Source organism: Eumetopias jubatus, unplaced genomic scaffold (genome assembly GCF_037043125.1).
Source record: "Eumetopias jubatus isolate StellerSeaLion01/CBP00866 unplaced genomic scaffold, mEumJub1_p1.0 scaffold_9, whole genome shotgun sequence".
Classification (NCBI taxonomy): domain Eukaryota; kingdom Metazoa; phylum Chordata; class Mammalia; order Carnivora; family Otariidae; genus Eumetopias; species Eumetopias jubatus.
The window spans coordinates 114624505-114642866 of record NW_028274815.1 but is presented as its reverse complement, the minus strand read 5'-3'; the positions used below and the strand labels follow the sequence as shown (position 1 = coordinate 114642866).

Genomic DNA, 18362 nt, shown 5'->3' with positions numbered 1-18362 from the left:
TGAGGGGTCAAAGCCTCCATCAAAACCAAACTGCTGCTACTATTAACCAGAGCAAATGGTACTGCTCTACTAACTGGACCTTCTGTGCAGACCTCCTACAGTTCAGAGTGGAATGGGGCTTACAATAAAACAGTCTGCCTCCAGTAAATACCAAATGCATCACAAAAGAACAAGAAAGAAAAATATCCCGTGCTGACTTTTCACACAAAATAGTCTAGATGCTAGAATGGGAGCACAGAAAGGATTTTTACTGAATTCTTACTCTAGAAGGTTTTCAGCAGAGTTCCAGGGTCTGGGAAAGATCCTTGAGTACTTGGAGCAGGGGGTGGGGACAGCAGAACTCACAAGAGATGGAGAAGGTGGGCCCTCATGCTTGTTTCAACCAGAGCAGTTTCACAGTCATCTATTTGTATTTCAGAGCTCCATTTCATGACATAAAAGGATTTTACACCTCAAGTATTTAATTGACCAATCTATTTCAACTCCTGAGTTAGAGACAAAGAAGTATAAATGGAGATATTTAGTAAGATATGAGGTGCTATGCTAGAACCCAGATCTTGACTCCTACCTAGTCTAATGCTTTTACTACCACCATAGATCACTTATTCTAGCATAGAAAAGAACACCTACGATCTGAAATGCCAATAAAATTAATGCAGAGTGCAGAAATTCAACCAGTCATAACTAAAGAGTCACATCTAAGGACATGAAAAGCTACCTGGCTTAACAATTATAAGGATTTTCATTAAAAAGAATAAAACTGACATTTCGAGAAGTATCAAAGAACTCACAAGATGCTTCAAAAAGATGAAATGACCAAAAGTCATAAAACCTGTAGAAAAACTCTTTATTCTAAATTAGCATAATGAAAAGAAATTAAACTCAAAAGATGGGGGCCCTGGGTTCTAGTCCCAACTTGGCCATATGCATTTGTCACACAGATGTATAATCCCAGATACATCATTTAATCTGTTAGAAACTCAGTTATCTAACTGCAAAATGAAAATGAACTGGATGATTTGAGAGCCCCTCCCACACTAAAATTCTAAGATTCTAAGCATTTAAAAGATCTTATATTTGATAAGGCTAACAGACTATCAAAGACATTGTCTTAAAATGTCACTACCGTTTAGAGATTCTTTTTTCTAACAAGATGATCAAAGTTCAAAACTCTGAAAGAAATAATAACATCTTATCTAAAACATACCTAAAATGTTTAAGCTGTTTCTAATGGCTCAGTTTCTGCCTTTAGCAATTAAGAGGAACCAGATTATGACCATAGTCACGGACAGATTTACTTCTAGTGTCAGCAGATTCTTCCACAGATTTATGTAGAACTGCTCTAAAGAGGGCAAGAAAAAAAAAAGGATTCTTAGAAGTCGACTTGCTGAGAAGAAAAAATAACCCAAAATATGCATACCTACAATAAAACTGATATAAAAGAAAGGTGAATTACAAGGAGAACTGACTAGCTAAGATTCTGATGATACCATCATCTATTTTTCATCCAGCCAATACTTATTAAGTACCTATTGTGTGCCAGACCCAGGGGATACAGTGAAAACAAAGTCTCTTCACTCCTACACTAGCGCAGAGAGGCTAACAACCACCAAGTAATTTCTGATACAGATAGGTCTATGAAACAAACAAAAACCCTCCTGATGTTGTGGAATTAGACAGGTAGAGATATGTTCACTGAAAAGACACCTTTGGATTAAGAACCAAATGACAAGAAGTTACCATAGAGCTTTCTAAGTAGAGGGGCTAGCGAGTGCAAGGGCGCTGTGGTGGACACAAATCGGGGGTGTTTGAGAAACAAAGTGAAGACCAGGGTGGCTTTAGTGTAATGACCAAAGGGAAAGTGCTAGGAGAGCAGATCACAGAGGTAGGTAAGGGCCACGCATGATAGTGATATGATGTGATTTGCATTTTTAAAAGACCACCCTGGGATGCCTGAGTGGCTCAGTCAGTTGAGCGTCTGCCTTCAGCTCAGGTCATGATCCCGGGGTCCTGGGATTGAGCACTGCGTTGGGCTCCTTCCTGGGCAGGGAGCCTGCTTTTCCCTCTGCCTGCCACTCCCCCTGCTTGTGTGCACTCGCTGACAAATAAATAAAATCTTTAAAAAAAATTTTAAAAAGACCACCCTACTTGCTGTGCACGTATCAAAAATCAAAACGTTCGGGTGCCTAGGTGGCTCAGTCGGTTAAGCATCTGCCTTCGGCTCAGGTCATGATCTTGGGGTCCTGGGATCAAGCCCGACATCAGGCTCCCTGCTCAGGGGGGAGTTTGCTTCTCCCTCTCCCTCTGTTCTCTCTCCCTCTCTCTCAAATAAATAAATAAAATCTTTAAAAAAAAAATCGAAATGTTCTCCGATACTGCCTTTCAAATGACAGACTCCATGATTTTATTGTATCTAAATCTAGGCTTATTTCCTTTGTTCTTCTCAGTATTTAACAGTAACATAAATAGCTTTGAAACTGCTGTAAGTGTGGAGTTGTACGTGAATATTTTAATTGTAATTATATAAATAACATTGTAGGACTGCAATAATTATCTCCCTCTCTTCCTCCATTTGCTTTTTCCTTTCTTTTATATGCAAACTGGATTTTAACGGATGGATACCTCAGGCATAGTCATCTATTTCTTTTACCAAAAAGATGTTTTTCACACTTTTATAAAAATATTCTATATATTAAAAAAATCCAACGTGGCTTGTTAAATTGGGCTAAAAGACCCTGAAGGCTGAGCCCTATATCATACATGAGATATAATAAAGTGCAAATAGCCATAACATAAGTGACATATCCATGTGAGAATCATTCTATAGTAACAATGAACAACATTCAAATGACAGCAGTTATGCCTGACAGTGAGCTCTGCAAAGACCAATACAGGCTAAACTCACCAGTAACACAACCACCAAGTCGAAAAAGCATAGTAGTTTCGCATCAAAGTCCTAAAAATGTAGAACACTACAAAGAAACTCAAAGTGGCTTTGTAAGAATGGGAAATCCCAAGTGTAAAAAACTATATGAATCCTACCTCTAACCAGACAATGATGGACACTGACAGCTGACTTCAGGAAAGGCTTAAGAAAAGCAATTCATCAAAAATTCAAAGCACAGAGAGATTTCATCTATCCCATCCATCCTTGAGGACTAGCTCTGGGGACTAATGCAAGCATCCATATATAAAGTATCAAATGTACCATCACATTACCCAAAACAACTTTTTATCAGAGAAGGAGCCCTGTGGCCTACCCCAAAAGACTCCAGCTTATCAGTAAACCTTTAGTAATCATAGATAAAGCCACACAAATGTATCCAGAACTGAAAAAATTCCTGTTTTCAACTAAGTAGCAAAATCACATGGATAAATAGAATTCTGACCTTGATGGCCCACTAGAAGAGATTTCCAAGCATGGCACAGAAAAACTACAAAGCATTCTGCACATGCTTTTTCTTAACACATGAGAGATAAGTTAGGCAAAGAAAATGCCGCAGGATTTCAGAGGTGTCACTAGCATTTTCCAAAGAAAAAAATGAGAAATGTAATTAAGTAACTTGTGCCTTCCTGGCCTTTATTACAGGCAAGACCCAGACCAAACTAGCACTATACCATTTATCCCATCACTTCCATCCTTCACTGCTGAGTGGTTCTGTGCTACAACCTGGAGGAGTGGACATGATCTAGCAGTGCAAACAGAAAGAAGTCTGGAAGTAACCAAGATTTTTAAACTTTTATTAGTCCTTTAAAAATGTATTTAATTCCACAAAACAACTGACCTGAACTGTTCAAAACTATCAATGCCATAAAAGACAAAACAAAGCAAGGAAACTGCTCTACATTAACAAATATTAAAGAGACATGACAACCAAAGGAAATGCAGGATTCTTTTTTAAAAATTTTTTATTTAAATTCAATTAACATATAGCATATTAGTTTCAGAGGCAGAGTTTAGTGATTCATCACAGTTGCATATAACACCCACTGCTCATTACATCAAGCGCCCTCCTTAATGTCCATCACCCAGTTACCCCATCCCCCAACCCACCTCCCCTCCAGGAACCCTCAGTTTGTTTCCTAGAGTTAAGAGTCTCTTATGGTTTGCCTCCCTCTCTGTTTTTATCTTTTTTTTTTTTTTTTGAAATGCATGAATCTTGATTGGATGCTAGACTGAAAAAATAAGCTATAAAGAATATTTGTGGAACCAGAGACAATTTGAGTATAGACTATATATTATATAGTATTGTATCAATGTTAACCTTCTTGAATCTGATAATGAAATTATGGTTATGTAGGATAACGAACTTGTTCTTAAAACATACATTCTAAAGAATGTAGAGAGGGATAAAGCAAATTGCGGCCAAGTTACAAAGACAAATGAAACTCAGTTCCTACTCTCAGTGTGTTCACAGAAAAAGGTACTTCTCCTCCCACGTAAAATAGAAATATGCCATCAACATGCATATTTGTAATATAATACAATTACAATTATACATAACTATGTACCATTATGTTATATACAACAATATATAATATGCAATAGAAAAATGTCATTAACAAGCAACTGATGATAAAGAACCTAAAGGAATACCAAAAAGGCTACCATTTATTAAGGACTGACACTGTGTCAGGGATGCATACACCACCATAAAGAAAGGTTAAATCTGTCCCAGGTTATAAAGCTAGGTTTTGAACTCAGGGCTCTATTTCTCCCCAAGGCTCGGTTCCTGACATTACATTATACAGCCTCTTAACAAAAGAAGTCCAAAATATTAGAAATAAAAACAATACAGAAAACAGCAGACATCTGAATACAAGATACATTTGAAGTATAAACATCAAGTTTTATGACTGCAGGTTATATCATTGGTATTTGCTCAAGTGTTTAATTTTGAATTAAAGAAAATAAGTCTATCAAGAAAATAAAAGGGAAAAGTTTGTATACAGACTACTGAAATTTATAACCACATTATGGATGAGTAGAAGGGTCGGCATCAAATTTTCAGTTTCCTCATCAACAGGTCGTCTTATGTCTAAATCAGGTCAGCAAACCACAGCCCCAAGCCAAATCTGGCCCTCTTATTGTCTTTGTAAAGTTTTACTGGAACACAACCTTGCCCACTCATTTATTATGCCTGCCTTCCTGCTACAATGGCCGAGGTGAATACTTATGATAGAGATAGTATGGTCCACAAAACCTAAAAAATTTATTATCTGGCCCTTTATAGAAAGTTTGCCAACCTCTGGTTTAAATAATAACCATCACAAATAGTAGAAAAATAATTAGCCTATTCAGTTCTATTTCGGCTTTACTGTGAACTCTACCTGATTTAGGTTCTCTTCCTTTGTAATTAGCGCCACTTAGAAAAAGCTAATGAGTTTTTTAATTTCCATAAGGATGTTCATATGTCAGTTATATTCCACAGAGTAAGTCTTGTTTCAGCTGCCCAGTAATTTATCTTCACAGTACTATTACAAACAAAATCCTAATTAAAGCACATTTGCAGTTACCCCCACACATCCTTATCCTTCTACTGCATACAAGCTGCAAAGATATAAACAAAGAAAAGATGAATAGCTGATATGACTTTTTGAAAAGACAAAATAGCTGATATGACTGAAGAATTCCTAATACCCTGTTCACCCTAGAACATCTCAAAGTACCATTTAGGACCAATAACATCACCATCACCTGCCTGCTTATTAGAAATGCAAATTCATGGGTCTCATCCCAGACCTATACCAGGTGACTCTTAGACTGAGAGTTTAAGAACAGAGTTGGTATTACTTGCCTTGAGTGTGAACAGGCTGATTCGGCCAGGCAGTTTATAAAACAGCCCCTCTCCTCCTCTTGAGTTGGAATGTAGCATGGCATTGAGACACGCAAGAGGGGATGTCCCGCTGTAAAAACATACAAAGATGGATGAGGGTTATAGAAATCTATATGCCTACTTACTCAAAGATCCAATACCCTCCAACTCATTCTTAAATCAAGAAATACAGCAGAAGAGAGCCCATGACAACAATTCCACTTTCAAAGTAGTACAGGGCAACAAATGAAATCCCCATCAATCACACCAGGTAGGATATGGTATGTGATTCCCTTGTTCCACACCTGGCACTTCCTTAGTGCATTTTGACAATATCAACCAAGTTCTCAAAGAGATTTAGAAAAAGTACACAATGACTGTTCAAATTCAGGGAGTTTTAAAAAAAACATTACCCAATATTTTTATTAAATTTTAAAAGTTAAATTTTAATATTAAAAACAGAATGTGTTTCCTAGTCTCTGTATTTTGACCTGCATATATCATGCTCAGAAACATTATCAGCACAAAGCCCACAGAATCAATGGTGCTGTCCCAAGAAAACAAGCACACCTTTTCATCCCCAGTTAAATATTTGCTAATAAGCACACAAAAGAAGAGTATTTCATTTGCTTTTTCTCTGTTGGGAAGGGGAGAGAATGGGTTTTATTCTACATCTACCCAGGAGCAAGCACTTAAATTTAAACTTAAAAAGAAAAGTCAGTCAAATGGATCTGGTACCCAATAATGGAAAAAAGATGGATCATTAAGCTATTTCACACTCCCTGCTACAGTAGTTGGTTGCAAAACAATAACTCAGTGAATTAGAGGCCATTTACTGATTCTTAAAATAGAACAGCTGTCAAAAACACAAATGTCCATTATTAATATTAACTGAGTTTGGCACTAGCATATTAGTGCTAGGATTCACCTGTGCACCTTCTCGTCCCCCTCCCCAGTATGTTAAAAATATATAAATATCTTAAGTAAAGCCTCTTAAGATCTTTCAGAACCAGAAGCCTTAATTTATGCAGTGTTAAAAATAAATTCTGAGTCTAAAAAAGCCATTAAAAAAAAAACAAACCCTATTACTTATTCTGCTTTGGAACACACTGGATGCTAAAAAAATTTTCAACAAGAACCAATCTCTACAAGAAACCTTGTGCAGAATCTGGAGTATCAAGTGGGTGTGCTAACATCTCTGCTACAAGGGGGAATGGCATGCTGGCAGAGTCCTTCAGCAGAACAGTGTGACTCCTACACACTATACCTCTGTCTACAAATTACAGAGCTGCTCACTCATCATGAGCCACCATGACTGCTTCATTAATTCCTATAAGAGCACGAAGCAGAAACAAGTTAAAGTTCTCAATTTCATCTGTCCCAAAGGGACTAATTTACCTTCTATAGGTATAGTGGTCCAACAGCAGTGCAGACAGCAGCGTGATGGGAAATAGCCCATAAAAACAAAAATAAAGTACAATTATAACACTACACAGTGCATAGGTACTATTTAAATGAATGTGATCTACACAATCCTGATCTTCCCTCCCCACAAACTGTCAGCTTGAGACTGTGTGAACTGGTAAACTGGAAAGTGAGGATCTTTTGACCCTAAAAGGTCAATTTCAAGCAGCTAAAACTTAACCAGCAAAAACATATGCTGTTTGTTCTGAGTTCCAAGAAGGGAGACTATGTTGTACTCTCCTCTTTCATTTAAATTAAAGAAAAAGGGGGTTGGGGTTAGAGTGCAGAAAGAAAAGAATTAAACGCAGCCACTAATGTCCGTGCCTGCAATTCCTTTTATTTCTAACTTGTTGCTTCTCTAGCAAAACTACAACATAGAAGAATAAAATCAAGGTCACACTAAACTTTAGTATATTCCTATGATGAATGGCTAGAATCAGTAGGGAGGAAAAAAAGGCCAGTGGTGTTACAGTGATGAGACGACCCTTCTTTTGATCCTAAAACAAAGAATTTCAGGGATATAAAAAGAAGGGAAGTTTTATACAAGATAGAGCCGATCAGAGTCTGCCCCTTCTCTACTAATACGTGCAAAAGAGAGTACAAAAGAAAATGCATGGATTCCTTACACAAAGAACACACTCCATGTCAAGATTTAAGGGAGAGCAAGAATAGAGAAAGCTGCTGCATCTCTAATGAAAACAAATGGATGTTCACTCATTCCCACCCACCACTCAGAAGACACACAACTTGGGCGATAGTTCTATACCACACCAGACTGGGGGGGGGGGGGGCATGGCGCAAAAAGACACGGGGGGGGGGGCGGCGCGGGGAGAAGGCATATATACACTTAATCACGACACTAAGTATCCACAGAAAGATGTACGTCCTATGAAACCCTCTTGAACGAGAACAATACGAACCTCATTTCCTTTAATCCTTCTGCCTCTATGACCTGCAGAATCTGTTTTGGTGTCATTGGAGCATCCGAGTAGTTTTCTAGTACCTGAGGAAATATAAATGTTCTGATTTTAGTGTACAATTTCCATTTATATCCATCAGTCTATATCCTGAGCTACAGTTCTGCTATGAGGCACCACTGCTAACAATTTAGTTTTTCCACAGTTAATACTGCTTCAGAAACCAAATTACATATCTATCTAAGAGGTTGCTAAAAGTGACTGAAAGTAGCATAAATATTCTAATTCTTAATTCTAAAAACACCCATCTTCTTAGCATACATGCTATGTTATGGTACATGGGTGGGGCCTTAGCAACTTTGGTTACTGCTTAACTTCACATTGTTCACATGGCTAAACCACAGAATACATAGAGCTACAAAATAATGACAAGACAGAAATGCATTCAGGTTTTTTTTTCCTGAGGAAGTCTGATTAGTACCCATATTTTTAAGTGATGGTTTTTGCCACTGTGTTGTGAAATTTTGGTATGAACTGCCACAGTACACTTTGTCATTTGGCAACATGAAGCTCTGATTCTTTACGACTGGTGCAGGCAAAGCAACGAGACACAGAATGTCCCATTTACGTTCACAACATCTCTAACATAAAGTCATGGCAGCAGTTTCCTAGTGAGCAACTGCGGCTCTCTCACGTGAAGGAGCGGAGCTGTTTTAGAAATGCCATCCTTCTCAGGGAGGAAAAAGGCTGTCAGTATCTTTGTACGGTCCCTACCAGCAGCTGCTGAAGCTACTCCGTACACCTTGCAGTCACTGAACAACTGTAACAACTAAGTGCTGCTTTGTCACAAATAAAATGTAAAGCAAGAAGTCTGACAGGACTGCTGCTAAAGGGTCTCCCTGTGGAAGAACATAAGCCCTTAACACTAAAGGAAGTCAAGCTTTGGAGAAGCAGGTGCTGAAATAAAGCCCCTATTTACCATGGTCCCATTGTTAGCCTCTCTCTTTTCAATGTTTACATTCTCTTCAAGTAGCTCTATCACCTCTCATAGCCTCAACTACTACCTATGCTCTGCTAACTCCCAAATACTCACCTCTAGCCTGGGTTTCTCCCCAGCTTCCGACTCAAATATTCACTTCTGTACTGACATCCGCCCCCTCGATCATCTGTTCTAATTCATCTAACTGGCAACTCCAATTCATCGCCCCTCTTCCTCCATCACCTAATGCAGAAACCTAGACAGCACCCCTCATTCTCACCTGTCCCCCAATTCCTTCCCTCACCCAACACACAGCCCTTTCGCTAATATGCCTGCAACCAGCTCTGCTTTCCTCAAATCCATCCTTCCTCCGCGACCATCCTTCACTCCACAAATACATGAAATACTTACTGTGCCAGGGACAATTCTAGAATTCAGCAGCAAAAAAGACCAAACCCCAGCTCTTGCAGAACTTACCTGCTATATGAGGTCAACCCAACAAAATAAATCTGCCCTCATCACTTTCCCCGCTTTAAAATTCTTCAACAGCAACCTAATCACATACAGCAAAGGCCAAAGCTTCCGAAGAAGAGCTCACCAGCTCACTGGAAAGCACAGGCTTTAGAACCAGACAGACCTGGATTTAAACGCTAGCCTTCTAAACCTGGGCAAGTTACCTCCCAAACTGAGCCTCAGTTGCCCCACTTGTGATGTAAAGATATTGATGTCTTCCCCTAAGAGTTGTTTTACAGATTGCAGATGGTGGAAATAAGTGTCTATGGTGCCCGGCACAAGTATGTGCTCACAGGCCTGGCACGCAAGGCCCTCAGAATCTGGTCTCTGCCTGTCTCTCCACCCAACTGCCAAACTGATACTCCACAACTTCACGTTCCAATAACTATGTGTAGTTCTACCCAATTCCCACACTCTCCACCCTGTGCACAAGTGTGCACACACACCACTGGCTCCTTGTCACCAGCTCCTAACATCCTCCGTGATGGGCCTAACTTCTACTTGCCCTTCAAGATTCAGTTTGGGAAAGCACCTTCCTCTAGAAAGCCTTCTCTGATCTCTGCCAGGCAGAGTTAAATGTCTCTTTTCAGTGTCCTCATAGTCCACAACACATGTAATTTACCTTCCACAGTGGGACACTGAGTGAAAGGAGAAACCAGTCATGATGACGCCTGGACAATAAACCTGAACCAGAATGTCTGTTTTATCATAGTACATCTACGATGGCACTTATCATGCATGTAGTAAAATTCTATTCATGGGTCTAGACCTTCTCCATTCCCAGAAGACCATTAAGTTCCTCAAGGGCAAACCTTATCCATCTTTGTATTCTAAGAACCTGAGTGCCAAGTTAAGCGGCGTTGACTTGAACAAACCCACAACAAACCCTGTTACAAGCTACTAACGTTCACTGCCACAGGTAACACTTTTTTGATACTAAATGAGAGCTGAGTTAGCAAATTTCTGTACTGTAATTTTTTTTTTAAAAGAAGCATGACTCTGAAAAATTAGTTACCAATTATTTAAACAGCAGTCAGGAAGAGCCTGAGAATCTAAGACAGAGAATCTTGGAGCCTGAGAATCTAACTTCTCTAAAAGGAAGTTACATCAAAAGATACAAAGTATTCACTTTTATTATAATTGTATATGCCTCCAGCTTTTAGTACAAGAACAATTCAGCAGTGTTCTATTCCTAGTCCTTGTCTTTCTGGCACACTTAAAAAAAAAAAAAGTATCTCTTCTACTTCAAAGAGAAAAAAAATGTTTGATGTAAGAATGGTCAGTCATGAATCAAAGTGAAAGATAAAGCATACAATGAAGAGTTTCTCAAAGCCACGGAGAATCCATTTAAGGACATTCAATTTAAAGGGAAATCCCCTAGGCTATTTCTCCCAAACAAATCGTTCCTAACAAGCAGGAGGATTTATACCATCCAACCCTCTAAAGTCTACCTCTTATATCTAGAAAAGACAATACTACAAAATGTTTGAAAGAAGAGTATCTACTTCTCAACAACATAATTAACATCTGCAAAAGTCAATCTCCTGAGGTATACTACACTAATGAAATTCTCCAGAACCTCTTCTTTCCTACCAAAATAGTTTTTAAGAATTCCCAGTATCACTCTAGCCACCAATCTAAGCAAGGTCAGGAGCAATATGAAACCACCCCAGAGCAACTGCATCTGATTGCCAAGTCGAGCACTCCAAATTCACCTGTCCAAAGAGTAGATTTAATCGCCTGCCCTCCCATTACGCGCTTTCTCTAGTCAAGCTGCTCTCTGTCCAGCATACGCTCTCACAAACTCCCCAGCACTCCGTGTTGCAGCGGTTTTCTTTAAATGGGGAGAGGACTCTGAAGAGTTGCCCCTCACCCACCAAATGGTCCCATCCAAAGGGATGGAAAATTCTAATAAAAAATAAAAGATATGCACAATTACGCACCATGTTTCCACAAGTCGTCTTTCACATGTTTAAGTGCACTACAAAGTTATTCCTGTTCATATTATTTTTTAATGAAGAGCCATAAAACAAAAACAGAAATAACTTATTCAGATAATCTGGCATGAAGTTAAGCCAATGATAAAACAAAACTAACAACCTGGATACTAGAGTTCAGATCACAGTAAGTTCAAGAACCTAAAGAGGCTTAACGGAACAGTGGACCGTGAATTCCTGAAGTCTTTCAACTAGTAAAAGCCAACAGAGCTTTGAGACAAATACACTTCAGAATTCTGTCAGAACGTAAGTAACACAGGATTTAAAAGTACTTTCACCTACCTCTAACAAGTAAAACTCTGGCAAGCAAATTTCCTTTTGGTGCCCAGAGTCATAAACACCTGCGTTAACAGGAACTTAGAGGAGAATTTCAATGAACACCCAAGACTCAACCTTGAGGAGAAAAAGAGCAAGCACATCCTTTGGCTCTCTCCTCCTCTCCCTCAGGCCTAAATTTGTTTCCAGGTGAGGCAACACTGGAGAAATCCTAAAATTTCCAAGAGATCTCAAAGCTAGCCAAAGCTTCCAATTTTGACTGAACCAAGAAAATATTTAGAACTTCAAAATCTACAAATTTCATATGCCAAACCAAAACAAATGAACAGAAGCAAGAAACTTGAGCACACAAACACTTGCTATTTCTGTTCACTGGGCAACAAGTGCCTGGGGAAGACAATCAGGAACACCAGTGAAAATTTTCTCGCAAACCAAACAGCTTTATTTCTTGTAAGTCAATAACTGAGTTTTACATGTTCCAAGAAAGAAAAAGGTGTACCATAGAGCCCTAACGACCCCCAACACAATAGTCATCTCTTTGTCTACACAACACCTCTGAGGAAGGAACCTCGCTTCCCAATAAAGTAAAAGATTAGAAAGTGAAGTTTCATTCATCATTAAAAGTGAATTACAGCAATTACATTTAAACTACAAGGTGTCAAGAGACATATATGCTATCTGCACTATAACCCTGCTCTGTGACAGTTCTTGAGGAAGTGACATCTCTAGAAGTTACAATTGTCATCTGCCAAGATATATTTGTAAGAACATGTCTCCCAGTGTCTTAGCTTTGTGGGTGCAAATCCAAAAGGAAGCTATTTCGATTACAAGTCCTCTGACTCTATGAGAACAAAATACACAACCCTCCTCACTAGGCAGCTTCAACAAATCACTCCCTCCTCTGCTAAGTCCTCAATGAGCAGTATCTTCAGAGGTACTTGGTCTTTGTCCAACACTTCAAGTATAACATGCACCAGGACACTAAGGAGAGGAGGACACACACATACATTCTCCCCAAAGTAGAGTCAGTTCTCTGCAGAGTCCCTATCTCCAGTCTAGCTTATGAAGTAAAACCCTCTAGTCAGCGTTTCTCAAAGTGTGGTCCCGGGCCACCTGCATTACAGTCAACATGGGAAGCTGGTTAAAATGAAGACACTGAGGCTCTACTCAGTCTGAATTTCAGACTCAGAAGATCTTAAGCACGGCCCTAGGACGAGCATTCCTAAGAACCTCCCAGGTGTCCCCAACAAGACACTAAAGTTTGAAAACCACTGCTCAGGGTTCCACCTGGGAGTAAGCACTTGCTTCCCTCCACACACCTGGTTTAGATGGGGAAAGCTCAAAATGTCACTCGCGTCCTTAAAATTGGGGGTATTTTCCGACCCCTGGAGACAAACGCACCACCCCATTGCCCACCAGGAAGCGAGGGAGGAGCTTCCGACCCTTCCCGGAAACCTAACTCCCCCGAGTGCATAAACGAAGCTTCCCCAGACCCCCAGACGCTGCCAAATAGTGGGGGAGGGGAGGTTGGGGCCCCGCCGCCCAGAGGGGGAGGAGCCGGCCAGCCAGCTCGCCCCTCCGCAGGAATTTAGGGGGTGGGGGGAGCTGCAGAAAAAGGCGCCACATCCAACCGGCGGAGGACCTCTCCCCCACCCAATGCCTGGGGGGGGGGGGTGTCCCATTCCTAGAAAATTGGTGGCCCCGCCCCCTCCTGCAGTGGGCAGGGCTTCTCCCCTCCCCCTCCCCGTGGAGGGGGCTCGGCCAGCCCACCCCCCACGTCCCCCACTGAGCCCCCTCGGCGGCCCGCCTCACCAGGCGCGCGGCCTCGGCCCACGTGCGCTCCTTCTTCCTCTTCTGTTTGTCCTTCATCCTCCTCCTCCCCGGCGGCGGCGGCGGCGGCGGCTCCACGCGGGACCTCCGGGCGGGGCGGGTGGCGGCGGCGCGGGGCTGGGGCAGCGGTGGTGGCGGCGGCGGCGGCGGCGGCGGCGGGGGGCGCGTGGCGGCGGCGGTGCGCGAGGACTCGGGTGCGGCCGGGGAGAGGGGGCGGGCGCCCGGGCACCGGCTGGCGCGAGACCCGGAGCGAGGGCGGCGGTGGGGGGAGGGGTGGCGGCGGCTCCACGCGCCCGCGCTGCGTCAGTCGCCCACGGCGGCGGCGGCGGCGGCGGCGGCAGCAGCGGCAGCAGCGGCGGCAGCCCCGCGATCGCTAAGGAATGCGGCGGCTCCGCATAACCATGGGGTCAGAGGTCACGGCTCCAGCCTCCGCTTTCCCGCTCTGCTGAGGGGCAGAGAGAGGACTGGCGGTGGGGCAGGAAGACAAGACGCAGCTTTCCCCTCGGCGCCCGGGTGTGTGCGTGTCTGTCGTGGGTGTGTGTGTGTGTGTGTGAGTGTGTGTGAAGAGTGAGGAGGGGGAGTGTGGGTTTTTTTTTTTTTGAACAAAAACAAACCGAAAGGGCTGCTGGGAATTGTAGTCCTGGCTGTCTCTCTGGCCTCCCCCGCTCCGGAAGAATATGGCTGCATGAAACGCTTGGACCACACTTCCCGGCGTACCTCACGGCTCTTTTCCGCCCTCCCCTACTTTCCTCCGCCTCGCGCAGAGCTCTGTAAAGAAGGGGGCCGGGCAGTCGTTCGGGGAAGAGATTGGGCGGAGTATCGCGAGGTGCGGGAACTGGCTGGGAGCCTGAGGCATTCTGGGAGGCGATGCTGGGAAGGGGCGGTGGCTGGGCTCTACAGCCACGTTTAACCCTTTCGGCGCTTCTGGCATCCCAGCAGCTGGGCTGTTAAGGGTGGAGATGGAGAACTGGTGGTAGCTCGATTCCCAGTGTCTACCTAAACCACTTTGTGCCTCTCCCCGCCTAAACCCTTCTCACCGACACTTCACAAAGATGACAAGGGACAGGACTTTCCCTTTTGGTCCTGCCCTAAATGACTCACTGCCGCATAATAATGAGACAATGAGACACTCATACCAGTAAAACGGTTATTCCACGTTTGATGGACCTAAACAGTTCCCCATTTCCTCCTGTGCTTTCATGACACTAATATCGCTATAGGTTTGCAGAAGCTGCACCCGTAGCCTTGAGCATTCTTACCATTTGGCGACTTTCGTGATAATGAAGGGTAAAGAACTTGGACTCTGGGACCATACTGACCAGAATGCACTTGAGGCCTTTTTAAAGGTGGTACCCTGAAGAGAACACAGGCCCTGGAGTCAAGTGGACCTACACTGGAAACCTGGCTAAGTGACTCCCTGGGTACCTAAAAGTAGGGGTCAATTTCTCTGAGCCTCAATTTTTTAATCTACATTAGTCTAATACCTCACAGCACTATTGGGATTAAAGTTAACATAAAACACTTGGCAAATTGGAAGAGGGTGTGAAGGGGGACCCTGACATTAGATCCATATAATTTGGCTCCTGGTATAGAACAAGTGTTTAATAATTAGTATAAGCTCAGAGACAATGGACAATGGACTTAGCTCTCTGAGCCTTGCTTGCAGAGTATGAAATGAAATGGGGCCGCCTGGGTGGCTCAGATGGTTGAGCGTCTGCCTTCGGCTCAGGTCATGATCCTGGAGTCCTGGGATCAAGTCCCACATCGGGCTCCCTGCTCCTTGGGAGCCTGCTTCTCCCTCTGCTTCTCTCTCTCTCTCTCTGTCTGTCTCTCATGAATAAATAAATAAAATCTTTTTTAAAAAATGAAATGAGGTTCAGAATACGAAACACATAGGTTTTCTGTACTTATTTGTCCAGAAACATTCCTAAAATCAGTTTTAAGCTGGATTAATGAGGAGCTCTTAAAAATTAGGGAAGCAGGGTCGCCTGGGTGGCTCAGTCATTAAGGGTCTGCCTTGGGCTCAGGCCATGATCCCGGGGTCCTGGGATCAAGCCCCGCATCGGGCTCTCTGCTTCTCCCTCTCCCACTCCCCCTGCTTGAGTTCCCTCTCTTGCTGTCACTCTGTCAAATAAATAAAATCTTTTTAAAAAAAATTAGGGAGGCAGAGTCAAAGGCCACATTTGAAAGGTTTCCCTGGGGGCACCTGGGTGGCTCAGTCGTTAAGCGTCTGCCTTCAGCTCAGGTCATGGTCCCAGGGTCCCGGGATCGAGCCCCACATCGGGCTCCCCGCTCTGCGGGAGGCCTGCTTCTCCCTCTCCCACTCCCCCTGCTTGTGTTCCCTCTCATGCTGTGTCTCTCTCTGTCAAATAAATAAATAAAATCTTTAAAAAAAAAAAAAAAAGGTTTCCCTGGGTGAGGAAAGAACCTTCTCCCTGATGTTAGCACATGGAAGAGCCAGTGCTTAGAGAAGACCCATACTGTGCTGCCTAATCCTAACACCAGGAAATCCAGTGCTCCTGCTTCAATGCTCATCACACAGATGTTCACACCCAATAAACAAAATATTGCAAAGTGAACAGACTGTAGAAGTTTAAATAAAATCTTTCTCCCCTTACTTCACCCTAAGAAGGAGGAGAGGAAGAACAACCCCCTACCACCACCACCACAAAATTTTTTTACCTCATTTTTTTAACAAAAGTTTTTTTAATCTACAGCTGACACAGTAACCTTTGACAAGTCATTTGACTTGTTTCCACTGTTTTCTTCTTGAGTAGCTTCACCCTCCTCTGACCCCCGAGGAGTAACTAGAAAAGATTCACTCTAAAACTTACATGTTTAATACAGGCCTTGAGAACAGAATAACGTCCTCTCCAACACACACCCCCCAAACCATCTATGCCCTAGTCCCTGGAACCTATGACTAGGTTACATTCCATTGGGAAATTGACTTTGAAGATAGAATTAAGGACTATAAAACAGCAAGATTATCCTGGATTATTTAGGTGAGCCCTGTATAATCACATGGATCCTTAAAAGCAGAAGAACACAGAAGAGATGCTCTGGAGAGATTCAGAAGAATCGGATTTGAAGTTTGAGAGGAACTCAACCCAGTGTTGCTGGCTTTGAAAGGGGCCAGGAGCCAGGGAATGTAGGCAGCCTCTAGAAGTTGAGAACAAGCCCTGCCAGCAAGTAATACGACCTCAGTTCTAGAACTTCATGGAACGGAATTCTTACAACCTGAATGAGCTTGCAAGCAAGGTATTCCCCCCCTTCCCGCCAAGTCTGCAGAAAGGAATACAATCCTGCCAACACCTTGATTTTAGCCTTATCAGAGAGCCAAATGAACCATACTATATATGGACTTCTGGCCCATAGAAAGCGTAAGATATAAACGGATGTTGTTTTAAGCCACTAAATCTGTGGTAACTTCTTACAGTGGCCAAAAAAAAAAAGCTAATACACTGGAAATGCCTTTAATTCTTTCAGCCAATAGTGACTGGCTCTCACAGTTGGGTCAAACCATGGGGGAATCCAGATGTGACTATTTCAAGGCCTCTGCCCTGACAGAATCAAACAGAAACTAATGACATCATAGTTAAGTGTGAAAAGAGTATGTTCAGAGGACTGTACAAAATATGTTGAAAAATTGATTTTAGTCATTAAACCTAAAGTAGCTCTGATTTTTTTTAAGTGAATGAGACTCAAGTTTATTCTGTCGTCAGAAGCACCAAAAAACAAACCTATACATTTTTTTTGGGTGTGTGTTGTTTTTATCACAATGTTCTTATTACAAATTATCTTTGAAGTCAACACAGGTACCACAGGACAGTCTAAGATAAACAGGACTGTATTCAACCCTGCTCTGTTTGGGGATGAGTCACTGTTTTCAAACTGCACAGTTATGAGCAAAGCACACATTCAGGAATTTGAATAACACACCACCAGCAAACCCAGGAATGCCCAAAAGGACAAATACACCTTCTGAACCTCAATATGAGCTAATGGATTGCCAGGGGCTTTTGACCTCAGCAGTCCTGGATTTGAATCTTCCTGCAGTCATTCTCTAGCTGACTGGCCTTGATGAAGTTCTGAAACCTCTCTTTGACTCAATGCCATCATTTGGACAACATGACACATAAACTCAAAGTGTGGAATTGGGATTAAGTAGGATTTTGTAAAGTGCCTAACACACAGTAGACTCACTAAATGCCAGCTCTCTTTGGCTTGGAGATGGTTTAGTCTGAAGTATAAAAAATGCCTCATTTTAGGGCACCTGAGTGGCTGTTAAGTCGTCAAGCGTCTGCCTTCGGCTCAGGTCATGATCCCAGGGTCCTGGGATCGAGCCCTGCATCGGGCTCCCTGCTCTGCGGGAAGACTGCTTCTCCCTCTCCCAATCCCTCTGCTTGTGTTCCCTCTTTCGCTGTGTCTCTCTCTGTCAAATAAATAAATAAAATCTTTAAAAAAAATCCCTCATTTTTATACTTCAGCAAACAAAGCTCTGGAATAGAGTTTGCCACTCTAACAAATGTTCTCTTCCAATAATTCTGTCTCCATTTTCAAATGAAGT

General features: G+C 42.4%; 1 protein-coding gene across 4 annotated transcripts in view; it reads right to left on the bottom strand.

Annotated features, from left to right (window-relative positions):
• ASXL1 (ASXL transcriptional regulator 1) overlaps nt 1–13908 on the bottom strand; it is a 73256-nt gene extending 59348 nt beyond the window's left edge. For 3 of the 4 annotated variants that reach the window (XM_028118892.2, XM_088026745.1, XM_028118895.2), the window contains exons 1-3: nt 13775–13907; nt 8201–8283; nt 5799–5907 (exon numbers count right to left, since the gene is read on the bottom strand). In XM_028118892.2, the coding sequence (XP_027974693.2) occupies nt 5799–5907; nt 8201–8283; nt 13775–13831 (249 nt within the window). In that variant the 5' untranslated portion in view covers nt 13832–13907. Of the gene's footprint in view, nt 1–5798; nt 5908–8200; nt 8284–13774 lie in introns of all 4 variants that reach the window. The other variant, XM_028118890.2, reaches the window with a different exon arrangement.
• Between the last annotated feature and the right edge of the window lie 4454 nt (nt 13909–18362).